This window comes from Neltuma alba, unplaced genomic scaffold (genome assembly GCF_004799145.2).
Source record: "Neltuma alba isolate B1F8T4 unplaced genomic scaffold, ASM479914v2 tig00013831_pilon, whole genome shotgun sequence".
Classification (NCBI taxonomy): domain Eukaryota; kingdom Viridiplantae; phylum Streptophyta; class Magnoliopsida; order Fabales; family Fabaceae; genus Neltuma; species Neltuma alba.
In genome coordinates, this window is record NW_021637932.1 from 16555 (window position 1) to 36652 (window position 20098).

At 36.8% G+C, this 20098-nt stretch overlaps 2 protein-coding genes and 1 pseudogene across 3 annotated transcripts; 2 read left to right on the forward strand and 1 right to left on the reverse strand.

The window, feature by feature from the left end:
- Window positions 1–603: 603 nt before the first annotated feature.
- On the reverse strand, window positions 604–1815 carry LOC114739268 (protein cornichon homolog 1-like). Of its 2 annotated transcripts, none has more exons than XM_028927314.1 (4): window positions 1722–1815; window positions 1404–1585; window positions 985–1107; window positions 604–891 (listed from the first exon to the last, which is right to left on the reverse strand). In XM_028927314.1, the coding sequence occupies exons 1-4, from the start codon at window positions 1797–1799 to the stop codon at window positions 816–818; spliced, it is 459 nt and encodes a 152-aa protein (XP_028783147.1). In that variant the 5' UTR covers window positions 1800–1815; the 3' UTR covers window positions 604–815. The 2 variants fall into 2 exon arrangements, with proteins under 2 accessions (XP_028783147.1, XP_028783145.1); XM_028927312.1 differs by having other exon boundaries at window positions 604–903.
- An 8065-nt stretch (window positions 1816–9880) lies between these two features.
- Window positions 9881–13377, forward strand: LOC114739267 (OTU domain-containing protein At3g57810-like). The gene is made up of 8 exons (XM_028927311.1): window positions 9881–10051; window positions 10146–10200; window positions 10595–10688; window positions 10997–11587; window positions 11783–11904; window positions 12210–12250; window positions 12776–12874; window positions 12972–13377. Exons 3-8 carry the CDS (start codon window positions 10682–10684, stop codon window positions 13141–13143), a joined length of 1032 nt encoding a protein of 343 aa, XP_028783144.1. The 5' UTR covers window positions 9881–10051; window positions 10146–10200; window positions 10595–10681; the 3' UTR covers window positions 13144–13377.
- Window positions 13378–15399: 2022 nt separating this feature from the next.
- LOC114739266 (receptor protein kinase-like protein ZAR1) lies at window positions 15400–19237 on the forward strand (annotated as a pseudogene).
- Window positions 19238–20098: the final 861 nt, after the last annotated feature.

The window sequence follows — 20098 nt, forward strand, 5'->3', positions numbered from 1 at the left end:
CCCTTATTCAAATGTAGAAATTGAATTAAACGATGAATAAGGAATTTTAAAGTAGGCATTTTCTTGTTCGATTATTTCATCGCTTAATCTTTTTTGCATTGTAGCTGACAGTCAAAATATTTGGCACAATATCAAAAGATTTGTGCTTTCGGAAATCAAAAGTTTTCTTGGTAAATTGTTTGAGCGTGTCTCCAGAAAAATCCTACATGATTTCCCAGTCGTGGTTTTGCAGTTAGACAATAATCTATGATCATAGATATCAACAGTTCATAAGAATCTGGTATGTGCCACAGGATTTCGGGTACTGTTCTACGATCCGTTTCCACCAAACTTGCCCCATGATGACAGGTCTGGAGGCTGACATGAGGAAGATGATTTTCAAACTCTAGGACAAATTAGGAAAATTGCAGCAGTCATTCGCCCCCATTACTGTATCTTCTCAAATATAACCAATCCAGCCAATTGATTAAAAATAAATGACCCAGTATAGTCAGAATCTTATTGATGTACACGGACACATCCCCCCCCCCCTTTTTTGGCCCCCGAAGAAACGTCTGAACAAAAGTCAACTGCAATCTCGATGGTTGAAAAAGTACAACAAGATGAGGGTAACATGCAAGACTTTTATTTACATTCAACTACAAGATCCATCCATAACTGGACAAGTAAATTGATCCCATAAAATTTCAAGTATAATGACTCTAAAAGTTTCTAAATCCAAGCTAACTTAAATAGTTAACTTTTACAGGAGACCAAGTGCTAAGGTATCACCGAACGGTGCCAATCACACATTCTGGAAGGATTACAAAAATTTCCTAGAACTCAAAAAGGGTAGACCGGACATCCTCAAACTTGAAATTGTGAAATAGCATTATTCCTGCAGCGATAATCCTGCAGGAAGACCTTAATCAGAAAAATCAAAATAAAATAAAGCAGTAATAATGCGATGTACACCACCATATCAAAGTTATGTGTATGGCATACCTGAAGACAACAACAGCAAGAGTCAAGAGATATAAAGCAAACTTCACTATCCGGTATTTCTTCTCAGCATTAACTACCCTAAACATTTCAGTGACATCAAGAAGATGCTGCTGTTTCGCATACCTGAATCATCATTAAAATGGCTAAATCATGATTCACGACAAAAACATGCGAGTTCTTTTGCTAAATCCTACGGATATTAAACAAAATATATGCATTTAATAATTCATTTGCAAGTTAATTAGAGCAGTTACAAATTTAGCTAAGTTTTCAGTTCTCATGATTCAGCCTAAAAAATTCAACAGCAACTGTGAATCAAGTTAGAAATTTTTAAATATTCCAAGTTTTCCACTAGCTAGATGACAATTGTTGTAGCCTAAGAAGCAAGAAGAAAATCTAAGTACAAATATCCACCATACAGCGTCATGTGATAGGCAGTGATGGGAACTGTCAAAAAGATCATGAACCAGTGCCCAGTGAGGAGGAAGAGAGCGCATAGTGCTGCCTGCCCAATAAACTCAGGAACAACGAAGTAATTGATACGGGAGGAAGCCTCATATGGGTTGACATAGTCAGCCTCCAAGTCTGTTAAGATCAGAATCTTCAGGGGGGTAAAAAGAGGAACTTCAATCAGATTCGTTGAACTCAAAACAGCCGTAATGCGCATCCTCCATATCAATGTAATAACAAAATCTAACGACAGTGAGAAATAAAACATATGGGAGAAAAGGAGATACCTGATAAAAAGTGGAGGCAAGAAGAGCAACGTTGAGGGGAAAACAAATTATAAGCCAGAAAAACAAATTCCAACCCATTTACTGACAGAGAAGAAGGCTGCCATCGGCTGATTGTCCCGGAGGGTTTTTCACTTTTCAGGGTTTCTCTTTTTTGGGCCCCAAGTGAGGGAGTTTATTAGCATCAAGTTTGGGCTTTTACTGCGTCGAATTTGATCCTCAAATGGGCCCGAAGCCCAAGCAAAGCTCTTCTGCTTCCATTTTTACATCTTGGGTAATTCTTTGGGCCTAAATCTCTCGGGTGGGCTTTGACACCATATAGCTTGGATTCACTTTTTCCCCCAGCAAGAGCCAACTATAATATAATGTCGGCAATGCATGCCAATTTATGGCGTGGCTCGGTTTTGGTTTGATGTTGAAATGCCCGCCTAATTTAATTTAAATAAAAAAATGTTATCACGAAGATTGAAATAAATCGTATTATTTATAATTATTAAATAGTATAATTTTTAAGAAACTTTATATATAATAGATAGATATAAATTGTTTGTTGTGTATGTTTTAATACTCCCATTTTTACTTTTTTTGGGTAAAGTCTCATTCAACAAGCAATTAATTTATGTACATTATATCTAAAAGTAATGCGTGTGCATGTATACAATTTTAAAATCTTTCTAATTTTTCAAGGTTCTTTTGACAAAAAGAAGGATAGCGGATAGCGCATCATTAGCATAAAGAATCTATTTACTACATGAATATATTACTATTTTACTAGACACGTGCTTTTTTTTTAACATAAAATTTAAAATGAACTAAATATTCATAGTAATTTTTTTTTTTGGTAATATAAGGAGCGGGCTCCAACCTCCACGCACACATCCAACACACACACACACCACACAACGGCCAAGAGGCCGGTGGTTAGAGCCGGTAATATGGGTTGAGCCAACCCGCCAATAAGTGGCGGGTTGGGTTGATAAAAATTAGGACCGTTTTAAAATGGAAGTTTTGAGCTCATAACCGCCAAGCCCAAACCCGCGGCGGGCTAACCCGCAGGGTTGGCGGGCCAACCCGTTTAACCATTTTTTTTTTTTTTTGGCAAATTTTTCCCTTTGCCTCTTAGGGCCTGTTTGGTTTGAGGGGAAGGAAGGGGAGGGAGGGAGATGGGAGGTCTTATCCTCACCTTGTTTGGTTTGATTAAAAAGGAGGGGAGGGGAGGGTATTTAATGATCCTTTGTTTGGTTCAAGGAGGGGAGGGGAGGGATAGTAATAATCAATTTACCATTTTACCCTTATATATTAGTTTAATGTTTTTTATTGATATATTATGTAAATTAATTTACATCTTAATTTAAATTATATAATTTAATAAATTCAGTCTTATCATGTTAATATGTGTATTAAAAAATTGGTATAGTAATTTTTTATTCTAATTAATATAATAATATTTTAAAATAATCAAATTAACAAATTTTATATGCTCTAAGAAAAATGAAATTTTATTTTCTTTAGGCTATCTTTTTTTCCATCTTTAAAATATATTAATAAATAATATATTTATAAAAAAATTATTTTATATATTATAATTTTTTATTTAAATAATTTTTTATTTTTAAATAATTTTTATAATATATTTTTAATTATAATAATGTATTTATTTTTTATTTTTTTACTTAGGATAATATATTTTTTATTTAAATAAATATTATAATAATATATTTTATGGGTAGAAGTGGAATATTAAAAAAACCATAAGGGCATAATGGTCCAAAATTTTGGCTCCCCTCCAAAAACCCCCAATTTGGAGGGGAGCCAAAATGGGGGAGGGGAGGGGAGGGGACATTTTAGCTCCCCTCCCCTCCAAAATTTTTAACCAAATGAGGGGAGGGGCTCATTTTCCCTTCCCTCCCCTCCCCTCCCCTCCAACCAACACCCCTTAGTCTCTACACTCTTAGCCTAGTCCACAATGCAACAGTGAGCAGTCCATGTCCAATAGTCTAACACGGCAACACCAACACGGTCCCATTTTCACATTTTGCTTGCATGTCGCACTCCTTCCAGACTCCCAACTCTCCCAGACTCAGTCTCCCAGTCGCCCTCGGCCAGTCCTAACTCCCAAGTCCCAAGTCCCAAGTCCCAAGTCCCAAGTCCCAAGTCCCAAGCCCCAAGCTCTCTGCTCTTTGTCTTTGCTTTGCACCTTTGCCCTAGCTCATGAGTGATGATTGAGCACTTGATAGTGATTTGTGTAGTGACTTTGTGTTTGTGACTTTGTGGTAGTGTTAATTTGGATTTATGTTTTAATTCGAGATGTTTGTTAAATTATTAAGGACATATCATGTTCATTTAATCATATGTTTAATATTTTGATATATTTGAAACTTGGAACTTGAAACTTTGGATGGGTTCCATGTTTTATTTATGATAATTTTTATTTGCATGTTTTATTTTAGGTATTTAGGAATTTGAGACTTTGAGTAGGTTTTATTAAAAAAAAGTAAAAAAAAAAATTTGGCGGGTTGGCGGGCCTAACCCGCCAACCCATCCTCGCAGGCCGGGTTGAAAAAAGTCCAGCCCGTCAGAAAGCGGTCCTAAAAAGCCCAGCCCGCCAAGCTTCAGGCCTGCCATGGGCCAACCCATAATCGGCGGGTTGGCCCATATTACCGGCTCTACCGGTCTACCGGTGGTAATCATCAATATCAATATATATATAAATACTCTTCCACCAAGCCATCTCCAGAAACGGCTTAGCACTGGCTTCAGAGATGAATTACTGTTCACAAGCCATGCTCATTAAAATAAGCTTATTTCTTGGGCTCTGTCAAGCTAATCATAATAGATGATATACATTGGGCTTTGGGTTGTGGCTCACTGTTCCGCACCTTTCTCTCAGTCCCATTTATTATGTTTTCCCTCTTCGTGAGTTTTATCATACGCCTCTCTCCGTCATTTTTTTCACATGAGGCATTACCTCTCACTTCTTCATTGCCACAGGTACTCACTTCTAAATTCAAATTTTAAATTTTATCTCCCTCCATCTCTTCAGATCTCCTTTCAGGAGTCTCAGTGCCATTTTATCTCATTCAAAATGTTTATAATCTTCTTTTATTATTTCTTTCATTTCTGCTCTTTCCCCTTCTTCCTCTTATTTTATTTTCCTTTCGCTAATTTCACTTTTCTTTGTTGTTCTTCGGTTTGTTTTTCTTTGGCCCCTCTTATTAGGTTTTTCGATCATTTCTTGCAGTTCATCGAGGAAGGAAGAAAACAAAAACATGTATTCTGTCTCTGATTTCTTCTTATTTGCTCGAGGTAGCTCTACTATTCTGTTTGAACTCATCTCTCTCTACAACATTGATCTAAGAATGAAGAAGTTGTTCAAAGGTCTTGCCATATTGAAGCAGTTAAAGCTCAACTATGATTCACATGACAGATGAGTTTCTCATCTATGTATTCTCTCTAGAAGATGAAGAAGAGCAAAGGTAATATTAGCTATTTCTTCACAATTGCTAAAATTTCTTCGGATTTGTAATCAACAGGGAAAAATAAGAAGGTCTGATGCACGGTTATTGTAAAGTTTCTAAAGCACAATGAGAGAGACATCTGGTAGGCTTTCTTCACGATTTGAGTTTTTATCTTCTTTTTTTTTTACGTCATATATATCCATTCTTCCTCTCCTCTTCTTGTTTCTGTTCTCTCCCACCATCCTTCTTCTATTTTATGTAAGTATCTTCAGAAGGTTATGCTTGCTTCAAGGTTTGATTTTTTATCTTCTCTAAAATTTTCTTCTCAACATCTTTCAAGGGTTTGCTTTCTTCGTTTGAGTTTTTAGATTAGAAGGAACAAAGAAATAAAGATGGAGGGAGGAAAGGATGAACACCAATATGAGAGGTCAAGAATGTAGATGGCTAACAGTGTGGAGATATTACGACCAAGGCAGCGGCGAAGAAGCTACAGTGAAGAAGGATGATATGAGGTGAACTAATTTCCCCTTCCCCATGTCTAGCTCCGGCAATTTTGGTTTTTGGGTTCTTCTATAGTTCTCTATCTGTTGATTGTATCTGTTCTTTGATTTTGGGTTCTTCTATTTTATAGAATTCAGATATTTAGTTTCTTTTATGTTGTAGTTCTCTATCTGTTGATTGTATATCTTGCTTTCAAGAGGGATATGTCAGGATGAACCGATCCTCCTTTACATCATGCTCTCCCATGAGATGAATATTTTGGTTGCTCAAGTTTTACCACATTAGTGATATTCGATTTCCCAAAATGTCAGAACTTGAAAGTTACGTAGATATATTATTATCAAATTTGATGTAGTGACTTAAAATGATCATTGCGTCCACACCATGATAAAGTATATAGCACTAAGATTGACTTAACTTTATTAATCTCAGTGGGTAAGGTTTTTATTGTTAAGCATGTGAAACCACATCCTTTAATTCTTTTCTTATTAATCACAGCAATTCTCGCGAGTGAGGCTCTAATAATAAAATGGTGCGGATGCACATATATACCCTATAAAACAAAATGGCTGAGCTATTTAGAAGAAAGTTAAGTCATCAAAAACCGCACCCTATTGGCCTTGCATAGCTAGAAAAGCAAGACTGCTTTATTTTATCTGACCTTACTCTATTCCCTTGAACAGCTCAATTATGTTTCCTCAAGTGTGGGCACCATGTTGATTGTTTAATAAAACAAAAGCATTGTCTGAGTAACAACGACTGGAAAAAAAAAATAAAAACTGCTGAGTAGTTTTTTTTTTTTTTGCCAACATAAAAGTGTGAGATTGCTAAGTCATTTTTATAATATCATGACTCGATTATATTTGAAGCGTTGTCTGCATTTTTTAAGCTCATATTAAGTGTGAGATTCTATTTGAAGCTTATTTTTCTTTTCCGCCATGTTCTTATTCTTATTATGTCATTCTAATCATCTTGCTTCATTTATTTTGCTGAGCTTGGGTGTGTATTTTGTGTGGATGTGGCTCAATTTGCTTTGTGTGAAGATATGCACCGGTGGCTTTAACTATGGATTCATAAGTTTTGAAAAGAATGGATCCGTACTTTTTTTTAGTATGGATGCTATGTGTTGCAATGGGAGCTATCTAAGGTGATTATAGGATACCATTCAGAAAAAATTATACCATGCTTCAGGAGTTTCATAAGAAAATGTGTTTAGCATCATGTAAAAATTTAAACTGCATGAGGATTGAACCATAGATTTAAAGAAGATTGAACGCATGATGCTTATGACTTTGCTTCTTTAGTGTTTATTGTTCTGTCAAACAACTTTTTTGTGTCAGTTAAACCTTTTTTCCTCAAGCTGATGTTAGTCAATGGTAGGGGGGGAAAAGAAGCTAATGTCTAATGGTTCTTATTCTTTAGGGTGTGTTTTTATTCAAGTTGTCTTACCCATGCTTAAAATCATAATAAATTTAAATGCTCATGCTTAGACTTGCTCTTGGCATCTAACGAATTTTATGCATATTGCAACATTATTATATACTTATATGGATGTCAATCTATATAATCATAGAGCACTCAACCCATATTAACTTGAAACACGTTGTTTTACATTAAACAAAGAAGGCCACCAGACAAAATTTTGGGAGTTCAATATTTTCATTAATTTTCATGAAATAATCTGTAATTTTCTGTGGGGCCAAGGAGAATTACAAATTTCCATGTAATCTATCACATTACTTTAAATTTTTTATACACAGCAAAATCATTTGTGACTGTTATTTCGTATATTTCTGATTATTGAATATCATAGATTGAATTTTATTTCTACCAAAGTATAATGATTCTTTCTAGATATTTGTTTTTGCTTTTTTTTTTTCCAACATGGTCTTTTGGTGTTTCATGAAAATATTAAAAGCTTTATGGACCACATTGACTGCCCTGAAAAAAGAGATCTGAACCTCAGTGTACAAGTATTTTACCTCTGCTGTGTTTATTTCTTGATGGTGTTAAATGACCGAAAACGTCTCAAAAAGGAAACATGCCAAATAAAGTCACATTTCGGTCTTCTTTTCATTGTAGCATATGGATTCCTTCAAATGACCTGTCTTCTTACAATTAGGCTCACTAATGACTTCATCCTTCTTTCTATCAGTATTTTCTGTGGCTGATAAAGGGCAATTATTTTTCTCCACAAAAAATTGAAAGATTAGCGTAGGAAGCATCTCAAAAAGGGTATATCTTAAAGTATGCATGTGTAGTTTGTAGACAATATTTGCTTCCGACAGTGCACTGAACTTTTGCAATACAGAGTTCTTATGCCATCAAAATGACAGGCCCTTTCTTTGTTTTTTTTTTGGTCAACCGACGGGTCCTTTCTTTATGTTAACAATATATATCAATATTAAAAAAAAGCCAAACAAACTACATGTTTTCAAAACCTATCCACCTCGTTCTACTATTTGAATTTGAAGGTTACCTATTGATTTTGTTGGAGGCGTATCACTTGAAGTCAAATAGTTAGGCATGTATAAAAGCACATGAGAAACAACTTTATCCTTTCCAAGCACTTCATCTTTTTTTTTTTTTTTGGTTTCAAATTGTTTACCACGTAACTTTCTCTCAATTCTAATTTCCATTTGTTTTCTGATATTTCACCCTCTTTAGTTCTGCATTATATTCATTATGTTCTATTCCTTCCCTGTGCATATAGCAGCATATATAGCCGGCCTTGATGATCTCTCTCATCCTCGCTCACTGATGTAAGTGTGTATAACCATAGATTAATATGTGTCAAAGAATCGAATAGGCCTTGATGATGCCCGTCATACTCAAACCTGTCCATGGGAAAAGCAACATGGCTAACTTATGTATTCAATGACTCGTGAAAAGTCAGCTGGCGGTGTCAAAAGTTCTTTATGTAGGTGTCATATGATATTCCAAATAAGAACAACACATCTTCAAAAGTTGGACTGCCTATTAATACATTCATGTTTTTGGGATCTATAGATATCAAGTATGACTTATCTCTTTTGTTAAAGACGCATTCTTCAATTGAAGATGTCTATAAAAGGTCGCAAGACTAGAGCAGTGCACGTATGGAGGCATTCTGGCTGTAACATTAAGCCTATAAAACAGGGCAAAAGTTGATGACACTGCAAACTGAAAGCTGTTTTTTATGTTTCTTCTTTTTAGGTCAATGAAAAGAAAGTCATCTTTTCCTTTTCATCATGTTTGCTGTCAATTTAAGAGGAAATGAATACTTATTAACTTGTCATAGTTATTACTCCAAATATTATTGTATAGTTTTGCCTATTTTCAAGTAATTATGTTACTCTATTATTTGAACGTGATAAATCCCAATTATCTTGAGCAAATCACTGAAAAACTTAAAGTGCAAGCATGTTGTGCCAAGAAAATTAGAAAGAAATTAAAGTTGTGGTGTGATAGATTAGTATAGGGATCGTCTAAATGGTATAATTAATGTAATTGGAGTTAAATATATTTGGTTAGAGTTTATATTTTAATGAATATAACTTTTAGTTCAATATATAATAAATATATTAAGACTAAATTTTGACATAATAAGCTGAGAATTTTCGGACCTACAACTATAATTTCATTAGGATTTTACATTTAAATGTGAAAACATTTCATGATTTTTTATTTTATTTTTTGCCAACAATTATTAGTATTATTAATTGGCTACAAACAATAATAAGTAGTTAATAATAAATTAAGTTTTAACCCAAAAAAATAGAAAATTAAGATAAAATAATTTTATATCTTTAAGCTCCTTGTGCATCACATGGGTGATACAGGAGTGTGAAATAAAGATAAAAAAGAAGGCATGGATTTAATCAAAGTTCCAAATTAAAAGAAGGATGAGAGAGAAAATAACACTTAATCATAAGTGTTTGAATTTGAAAAAGGGTCAAAGAGGATATTAAAAAAGCTTTGATTTATTCCCTCCCTCCTCAAATATAATACTCTCTTTCTAATTTTTAGTATATTTCATCTGGTTTTTAATATTTGATATTTTTACTATTTGACGTACTTATTAGGTTGGAAATGAACGCTTCCCGTGCAACACACGGGGAGCACAAGCTAGTTTTTTTTTTTTGACCGGAGGAGCACAAGCTAGTTATTCAGCCGTGTTCTTGTTTTCCCATTTTGACCCGGATTTCGGTTCGGAGGCGGAGTCTGGTGCACCGTGCACGTCAGGTGCCGGGTGCGAGAGAACCGAATTTACGGAGGTGATATATGGAGGCGCGGTGACGGGAGTGGATTCTGCGAGAACCAAAACAGTTTTATTAAATTAAAATTATTATCCAAAATCCGGTAGTTCTTACACTTGGGGAACTTGGTCCCAAGGTTAGTCTGCTTATTCTTTGCTTCAGCATTTTTTCCCTCGCCATGTAGCTTTTCTCTTCAGTACTCATCCTGATTCACGTGTTTCCCTCTGCAGCTATTTCTTTAGAATTCCCAATGGCGTACCCGTCACTCTTCTAACATTTGAACAGGTTTGTTTCCCTTCTGCTTTTCATTTCTGTTTTGCCTGATTTGTGGGATTCCTTTAAAACTTGTTCCGTTTTTTGTTATATTCTCATTGGAGGTCCGAGCAATCGCTAGACTCGGTCTGTTAGCTTTTCTCAAATTTATATACCTCTTCATGGGTGTTATGGAAGCATTTTTAACGGATTAGAATTCAGTATGATAATTCTTTGTAATTCAACTGACACGACCATTTTATCACAAAATGGATAATGGGAATGCGAGCAAAGGATATTAAATTTCCCCTTTTTTTCTAACTGACATGAGACATCAACGTTTTAGCCCAAGTAGTTTTGATTGACACCTGCATGTTTTGAATTTTGATTTTGAGAGTGCCATTTATGTTGTTTTATCATCTGGCAGTTACGATCTTTAACCCACGACACCCACTTTTATCCTGGAGTTGGCTAGCCACTTGGTCTCGTTTCTACTGGATAGGAGCTTTCTCTAATGAGAGGTAGGAGGGATTTCAAAGCATGCGGTCAAGTCATGGTATTTCAAAGAACTCGTGATATCTCCAATCTTGTCAATAAATTTGAATTTTTTTGGGTTTAGCTCTCCTGTTGCAACTTAACATATAATTGCAAATCGACCCAGGAACAGAATTGAAATGGTGAAGTTTATTTGCTTTAGTTGTTATTGTTGAATTGAGTATAGATAGTCAAAATTTATATTCCTAGGAATATTATTTTGGGTGGCATTAAAAAAAAAAAAAGGAACATTTTTTAGACTAGGAGCTAATTATTAGATCTTACTGTGACTCAGGCAATGTAAACATGAGAGTTTGCTCTCCTGTTTGTTTATCTTCAATTAATGCCATTGTCCTGAAAGGTCGCGCAAATCTGCTACTAAGCAGCAATACCTGTGGTCTTTCGTCCCAAGGAAAGTGTGGTTCATGTTCCATCCATTTGTCCCCTGGGAAATCTGAGTTACGACATGTTGGTTTTTCTGTTTATACAACATCGTCTTGTGCAACTATTATGGGCCAAACAATCAGGGGAGGTTGCTTGGGATCTTGCTTCTCCAAGCAAAGGGACAACGTTCAAGTCCTGGGCTCTGTAGGACCTCAGAGGAGGAATCTTGAAGTGTCGTTGGCTTGCCAAAGTTTGAATATGAGGCTTTTGGTACCTAAACAAAAGCTGCTTCCTAAAGCCAAGTGTAAGGTGGGACCAATAACTTGGCCACATGGATGTGCATCAGCTGGCTTGATTTTTGGATTACTTGTTTGTAATTCAAGTTCCCAACCCGCGCATTCTGAGACAGATACAGAGAATGGGAGAACGGAAGATGACTGCAGTGAGCCATCCGTGAAATTCTCACATGGGAAGGAAGTTTACACTGACTATTCTGTAATTGGTGAGCTGCACATTCTTTCTACGAATAACGTTTTGCATTCTGATGGCATAGATATACATGGTGTAGTTGGTCACATAAAGCAATGCAATTACATGTTACATAAATTGCACACACACATGTACATAGAAATAATTACAGCTATAAAATTAACTTTGATATTTATTAATTGCATTATAAACTTTCCATGTTGTGAAGGAATACCTGGAGATGGACGATGTTTGTTCCGTTCTGTTGCTCACGGGGCTTGTTTGAGGTCCGGAAAACCTTCTCCAAGTGAAAGTTTTCAGAGAGAGCTAGCAGATGAGTTAAGAAACAAAGTATGTTTTTTGTCACTTAATTTGTTGGCATCACCCTAATAAGCTTACAATCTCCCTTAGCTCCACCCAAAGAAAAACACCATGCATGATTGAGCACACATATTTCCTGATGAATAGTTTTGGTCTCAAATAAATATTATTCTTGAATCAGTTCACAGTATTACATGTCTTGACAAAATTAAAATCTCCTTTTCATATAAGTCTGAAACCATGCTGTTTGTGTTCTTCTGGTGCCTTTTTGCTCCCATCAATTCTTCAGCTGCCATTGTTCCTGATTTGTTTCATTTTTCTGTTACATTGGTCAGGTTGCTGATGAATTTGTCAAAAGAAGGGAAGAGACAGAATGGTAGGCTTTCAAGTTACATATCCATAGATAGTTGTGATTCCAACACATGGAATGCCTTTTACACACACACACACAGAAGACAGATAACTTTCGCTGTGTTTTTCTCTCTGCCAATGTCGCGAAGGAACATGTGTTCCCGATTAGCAGAAAAAATACAGCAGGTTGATTTAAGTAGATGAGTTGTGCATCACCTTCTGGCGGATTAGGTCTGTCTCTAGTCTTTGTTTTCGAAAGTTAATAATAATTAGAGTAGGTCTTGTTTATTGGATGGATTCTGAGAACTGAGTTGCTATGTTTATGTCTCATGAGTGGTATAGCTTGTTAGAATTTTTATATTCTATATAGATGTGCCATATTAAACTATTTATGTTTGAAATCAGTGATGGTTTTCGTTGATTGATGTATCAAGAGGATGTCATTTGATGCCTGAATGAGAATGTGAAATTGTTAAACTCATACCATTATGATCCAATGGAATGATTGTCTTCTGATGAAATAGGATTTGGTTGTCACATGATATCTCAGGTTTGTTGAAGGTGATTTCGACACTTATGTTTCCCAAATTAGGAAGCCCCATGTGTGGGGAGGTGAACCTGAACTATTCATAGCTTCGCATGTTCTGCAGTTAGTGCCCCTCTCTCTTGAACCAGTTATTCAATCTTTGTACGTTTGTGAACTTCACAATTTTGGATGTTGAACTAATACGAGGCCAATTCTGCAGGATGCCAATCACAGTGTACATGTATGATAAAGATGCCGGTGGCTTGATATCTATTGCTGAGTATGGACAAGAATATGGCAAGGAAAACCCGATCAGGGTTCTCTACCATGGCTTTGGCCATTATGATGCATTAGAGATTCCTGGAAAGAAGGGGCTTAAGTCAAAACTCTAGCAGTTTACATGCACCTTGCAAATATAATGAAGAGGAGCATATTATACTCTCTACATTTCACATTACAACAACAGCTAATTGTTTATTTTAGTTAAACTTGAAACAATCAACATGGGAATAAACATTTTTTTCTGTTAAACTAGACGAATGACAGTGTAGGCAAAGAGAATGTAATGTTATATAGCGAGTTGGGCCCAGGCCTGAGGACAAATACTTGAGGCTTGTTGGCTTTAATATATTAGATGCAGTGGTGCACAGCCAACAAAATGGCCGCAAGTTGACCCAAAAATAAGTCGCCACAATGTAACATTGCGTACAAAATGATGTTTAATTTCCTGCTACAATATATAGTAATGATTATAAAGATAAACTTCTAGGGCTTCCTTACGGTGATCACTCTGATGTCCTGTGGATTATGGTCCCTGGAGGTCATGGTATGCACTCTGCTTTCGTGGCAAACTGATCAGTGGTGCTGAAAGGCTGAAAGCACATGGCTGCTTCAAACTTTTTATAAAATGGACTTTTGAGGTGGGCCCACAAAGCTCCAAAGTGTTTGTTAGTTGGTCTTTCGGTGAAAGTTAGAATAGTGGGGGGTTAGGAATGCGAGGTGGCCCTAGTGTTGTTTCCTGTTCTTTTCTTCCTTTTACTGTTCCATTGTCTTCTACTCACTAACCCCGTTGGCTTCTAATGAACCTTCCACTCTGAAGTCTAATATGATTAAATTGTAAGAGACCTTTGACTATACCAACAATAATAGCAATTGGAGGGTAAAAAATCACGACTTGTGATGAGATAATGATTCTGTGACCTAAACTCCAGCAAGAATAATGAGGGTTGGGAAAGCCTTGGATCCAAATGGGACATGGATCATTAGTGGGTTAGTTGTGCTCTAATTAAATTAAGATTGCAATCATGTTCAGGGAACAGTCAAACGAAAAGTAGTAGCAGCAAGGAGCGAGGTTTAGAGTTTAGAGAGGAGTAGGCAGTATTTGGATTTTCAATGGGTGTTTAGATACCCAAATAATCACTGTGCAGAAATATTTTTTCATAAATCGAGACAAATTCTTCATATATTTATTTCGTATATTGTAAAAACTCTTCTGAAACCATAGTTTTAATCTTACCCAAACATTCCTTTATTTGCCTCTTGGCCTATCAGGAAACATTGGGATTTTAGCTCAAAAACTGTGGAAGGGGATCAAGCAGAGCACGTGACTCAAAAAAATTTCTAACCATTTGAATGAAAGCAGCGGTTGTTGGATCCGTGAAGCAGTTGTTTTTTTTTGGGGTCTGAGAAGGAAGCAGTGTTGTTTAATGGCAAAACTGAAAAAGTGAAAGGAGAGTCACAAGCATGTTGTCCTTGTTATATGATTTTCTGACACCACGCACTATTTATGAGATTTTTTTTTTAAAAAAAAAATGGCTAGAAACAAAACAAGTCGCCCCCTGTGTGGTCGACTCAGTCCGTTGGTATCTCTATCTCATGCCGCAGATATCGGGTTTTTGTCATTTATTTTCTTGGCCTTTTTTTGGCTTCAAATTATTACTGTATTTTAAATCATAAATAAACAGAAGGGTGTAATATACAATTTTTTTCTTTGCAAAAATGCCTAGGGATTAATTATGCCGCCGATTACTTGAAAGTAGAGCTATTTTTACTCATCACTCTGCTTAGATGAAAGTAAGACAAAGAAGAAAAGTATAACAAAATCAACGTATCAACATAAAGTTTATATTAAATCTCACATTTACAGATTATAAATGTTACTTGCTGCCTCCATATCGAGCTTACTACATACCACTGACATGCCTTCTAGAAAATCTGGCAAAAAAAAAGGGTATACCTTCTACGAAAGTGATCTTAAAAAATTCCCAACAAATCCTTTTCAAACATTTTGTTTTACCTCAGAAAAACAAAAGTGACTCTTATGCATATCTACGTGGCACGTAAGACATGTAAGGAGCGCTAATATTTGAAAAATATATAGAGTACATACTAATTTGTTTTTTTTACCAATACTTATTTGTCAACTCTTTAAATTTTATTTAAATAATTAAATATGTAAATAAATAAGAATAAAATACATGAAGCTTAAAACATAGATGAGTATATTGAAAGAAAAAAAAAAGGGAAATTACCCAGAGTTTGAGCCTCGGCTCTCTATGGAAAGAACGCTGCTTATTTGCGAATAATAATAACTAAAAAAGAAAGTATGTCGAGGACAGGATGGTCAGAAAAATTCAAACTGTAATGCCACCTCGAAAACATCCCTGCGACAAAATTCAAATGCTAGGCCATCTTCTTCATCTTGAACTCCACACTCTGCAGCCAATCTGTGACGCCTTCTTTCTAAACATGCTTGCAAAATGATCCATTAACATTCCCAGCTTTTTATTTTAATCCCCACTTGAAGAATGGAAATGCATCTTCCTCTCCACATAGTTTCCATTCTCCTGTGCTTCTTAGCTTCTTTCACCTCCTCCTTGAACTCCGATGGCCTCTCTCTACTCGCCCTCAAAGCCGCCGTTGAGTCCGACCCTTCCGGAGTTCTCAACTCGTGGTCCGACTCTGACTCCACCCCATGTCGCTGGGCTGGGGTCTCCTGTGCCCATGACCGAGTCACCCAGCTCGTCCTGCCCAACAAAGGCCTGACGGGTTACCTTCCATCTGAACTTGGTTTGCTCGACTCGCTCAGGCAACTCAGTCTTTCGCACAATAACTTCTCCAAGGCCATTCCTTCCCGCTTGTTCAACGCGACTGGCCTCCTCCTTTTAGACCTCTCTCATAATCTCCTCTCTGGTCCCATTCCAACTGAGATCAGGTCTCTCAAATCACTCAGACATTTGGATTTATCCTCAAATTCCCTCAATGGCTCTCTCCCTGAAGCTCTATCCGAGTTCACTAACCTCGTTGGAACCTTGAATCTCTCTTACAATCACTTCTCGGGTGGGATCCCGGAGGCTTTGGGGCGACTCCCTGTGATAGTCAGTTTGGATCTCCAGAACAACAACCTGACAGGCAAAATTCCTCAAGTAGGTTCGTTGCTAAACCAGGGTCCTACAGCTTTCTCCGCTAACCCCGGCCTCTGTGGGTTCCCTTTGCAGAATGCATGCCCAGAAGCTCAGAATCCCGAGAATTACCCAAGCAACGAAGACCCTGAAAACCCAAACACTGTTAACCCTGGGTTTCCAGCGGGATATCAAGAAGCGAAGGCGAAAGAGCGAAGTCGTTCCATCATCGTCCCTATAATTTTTGGCGTCTCCTTGGTAGCGGGGGCCGTTTCGTTGTCAGTGTGGCTGTTGCGCAGACGACGGACGGTTGATTTGAGCAAGTTAGGGAAGCAAAAATTAGACAATGAGGCCAACGAGGAAGGAGGTGAAGGGCAAAAGGGTAAATTCGTGATCGTAGATGAAGGGTTCAGTCTGGAACTAGAGGATTTATTAAGAGCATCCGCATATGTAGTGGGAAAGAGTAAGAGTGGGATAGTGTATAAGGTAGTAGCTCCTGGGAAAGGGTCGGGCCCGGCGGCGACTGTGGTGGCCGTCCGGCGGTTGAGTGAGGGTGATGCCACCTGGAAGCTAAAGGAGTTCGAGGCTGAAGTGGAGATCATTGGGAGGGTCAACCACCCTAACATCGTCCGCTTACGAGCATATTACTACGCAAGTGATGAAAAATTAATTATCACTGACTTCATCCGCAATGGAAGCTTGCACACTGCCCTTCATGGTATCAAATTTCTCAGCCGTTGGTTGTTTATTTTTAATAGCGCTGGTTCTCTCTTAATTGAATCATCAAACTTTTTTCGGTCAATAGTTACCCTCCTTCACTATGTACGTGCTATATGCCAGTATGTGTGAGGTGAGATCATTTTTAAGGCAATAGGTTTATTTCTCTTCGTACTTTTTGTTACACTAGAAGATTAAATGTTCTGGGAAGTTCAGCATTAGCATATTAGTACTTTCTAGTTGACTAATTTAAATAAACGAAGAAAATTAGTAAAATTATTTATTTGTAATAAATAGTTGTTATTTTTCTTAAAATACATTTTTTAATTAGAATTATCGTTTGATGAAACTTTCAATATATACAACTATTACAAAGACTATCTTGAGAAAAAAAAGATAAATATGAGATAAAATGAATTAAAATCTTAGGTATAAGATGAAAATGAATGTCAATCTGACCCTTATATTAAGTAACAGAGATAGTATTAATTGTAATGAAACTTTAGGTTGATAATCATGTGCTGTCTCTTGGTTTGGTTTTATGGTCACACCATGAAGTCAATCATGAATTCAAATTCCATTTTTTACTTTAAAAGAGCTAATAATGTGGTCATGTGATTGTTATCATGATGGTTTGTAAATGTGGAGGAGCTCGTGAACTAAAGCTGTTTTAATTCTCACATTCTGGTGTTATTTTCCTGTCCCTATCTTATTTGTTGTGCACTGCATATTTTGAGCCATCGATCATCTTGTTCTTAAATGAATATTGAAAAAACATTGAAAAATAGGGATAATAATGTCATTGAAAAAAATTATTAAAAAAATATTTGGCATAAGTAATTGATTGTTACATAGAATGAGTCAAAATCATGAAGTTGGGATTGGAGAATACCATCTTCTCTCATAGTATTGCCCAATTTTACATATATGAGTTTGTTCAATTCTATATAACAAGCAATCTCTTTGAATAGATTTTTTCAATTCAAATCCCAAGTACCTTTTATTTTCAATGCTTTGTAAATGTACCAAACAGGACCTAAGTGGCTGTTGTCCGTGATCATACAATAATATGACTTGGTGCTGTTACACCTTGGGTGTCCCTACCATGGTTCCTGAATAAATGGACCCTTTTTTGTGGTCCAACCCTGTGTGGATGGTGACAACTGCCAAAAATCTAACCTTATGATTCCGACCCCATTCTGGTGACTGGAGAATTCATGTCTCCAATACACTCGTCTTTATTCCCTGTTGATATGCCATGGATTGTGAACCGCTAGCGGTGGTTGTCTTGCAGTGAGTGAGTCAGTCCACGCTCCTTCCACCTTTTTCTGAATGCCATGCTAGTGAACTGGTGGTCCATTAGAGTAAAAGATTTCTGTTTTGTCTTTCTTTTTTTGGGGGAAAACAATGGGGAAAGTTAAACTCTGATGATAATGGTCGTGAGGTCACTTTCAGCATTTACTCTCCACTTGAAAGCTCTGTTTGAAGGTTTTTCCTGCTGCGTCTGGTGTTTTTCGGTTGCAGGTGGACCTTCCAATCCTTTGCCGCCATTAACATGGGCAGCAAGGTTAAAGATTGCTCAAGGAGCTGCGAGGGGTTTAATGTACATACACGAGTTCGGCGGTCGAAAAATACGCGCATGGCAACCTTAAATCCACAAAAATCTTGCTGGACGATGAACTCCATCCTTTCATATCTGGCTTTGGACTTACTCGCCTCATGTCGAGCTGTTCAAAGTCCACAGCAATGGCACCAAAGCGACAGAATTCAAAGCAGTCTATTGCAACCTCTGCAATAGCAGCTTCCCAAAAACAATTACTTGGCACCAGAGGTTCGCTTGAGCGGAGGCAAATATACTCAGAGATGTGATGTGTATGCTTTTGGGATAATACTGTTAGAACTATTGACAGGACGAAGGCCGGATTCGGGAACGGAGAGAAAGAGGGCGAAGTACTGGAGAGTTTTGTGAGGCAAGTATTCCGGGAAGAGAGGCCCTTGTGCGAGATTATAGACCCTGCACTTCTGTCTGAGGTTTACGCTAAGAAGCAAGTAGTTGCAGCATTTCATCTTGCACTGAACTGCACAGAACAGGACGCAGAGTTGCGGCCCAGAATGAGAACAGTGTCGGAGAGCCTTGATGGATAAAGGCACCGTGAGAAGTGGGGTAACGGCACCGTGAAATTTTTTTGTTAAGGTGGCTTGGTTTTGAGGTTGGATTGGGTGTTGAATCTTGCAAGATGCTTGGACTTAGGAGTAGGAGCAGCTAGATGTAGCTGGTGTTATAAAAGCCCATGCAATGCATCGTCTCTGTTGTAGTAAAGCAGTGGAAACTGGAAATTGCGTATCTTTGGTTGCTTATGTTTTTGAATTTGAAACTGCAGGGCGGGACCATGGGAGCTGAAATCATCCCTTTTAACACAAATGGAATTGTCTGACTCTGACAATGTCAATAATTAATATGAGAATCAGGCCACAAATCCGGTCCACTGGCTTGCTTAATCATTAATCAACCACCCAGGGCCAGGGGAACCAGTTTCAATGATGATACAGGTACTATGATATTCATCAAATCTTAACCGTTCAAATTATGAATAATTAAGATTTTAATTTTTTTTTTTGGGAATTTTTTTTTTATAATGGAGGTACATAATCCAGAATAAATGTAATTTTTTGATTGTAGGTTTTTAAAAAAATAATTTTTTATTAAATTTTATCAGTTGAAAATTTTAAATACAGCTTATTAAAATTGTATTTGACTTGTGTAGATTTTACTGCAGTGATAAGTATCATAGTTTTTATTATTGTAATATGTACTGAAACTGGTTTTCAGATTATGTTAGTCTTCGAGGCGGATGGTTATGTTTTAATAAGTAAATGAGACGCCCAACATATTTGAAGAGGCGTAGGCCTTGAAGAAAGGAGGGAACACCAAGAGTCATGTCGTTCGGCCGGCGGCCCAAGATGGCCCATACGTAATCTAAAATTTAAAAATGATTAGATAAAATTTAGAAAAAATTCCAAAAAAATGATAGTTGAATTTCAAATTTCAAATCAGTATTGGTTACTATATTCGTAAAGAAAATGATTACATTTGAAAAATAAATGATAACACATTTTTATAATAATTCCTGATTTTAAAATTTTGAAATTTAACAATCATTTTTTTAGGATTTTTACTAAAATTTAACTTTTTCTTTTGGGAAAAAAGGGCAAAAGTAGGATGGGCTGC

Excerpts from the sequence above, each read along its gene's own strand:
- LOC114739268 (XM_028927312.1), bottom strand. The coding sequence starts at position 1,799 with ATGGGTTGGAATTTGTTTTTCTGGCTTATAATTTGTTTTCCCCTCAAC. Across the intron at positions 1,586-1,721 it reads TTGCCTCCACTTTTTATCAG|ATTCTGATCTTAACAGACTT; the intron begins GTATCTCCTTTT and ends ACCCCCCTGAAG. Across the intron at positions 1,108-1,403 it reads ACTGCCTATCACATGACGCT|GTATGCGAAACAGCAGCATC; the intron begins GTATGGTGGATA and ends ATGATGATTCAG.
- LOC114739267 (XM_028927311.1), top strand. Across the intron at positions 11,588-11,782 it reads CACTGACTATTCTGTAATTG|GAATACCTGGAGATGGACGA; the intron begins GTGAGCTGCACA and ends CATGTTGTGAAG. Across the intron at positions 11,905-12,209 it reads CAGATGAGTTAAGAAACAAA|GTTGCTGATGAATTTGTCAA; the intron begins GTATGTTTTTTG and ends TACATTGGTCAG.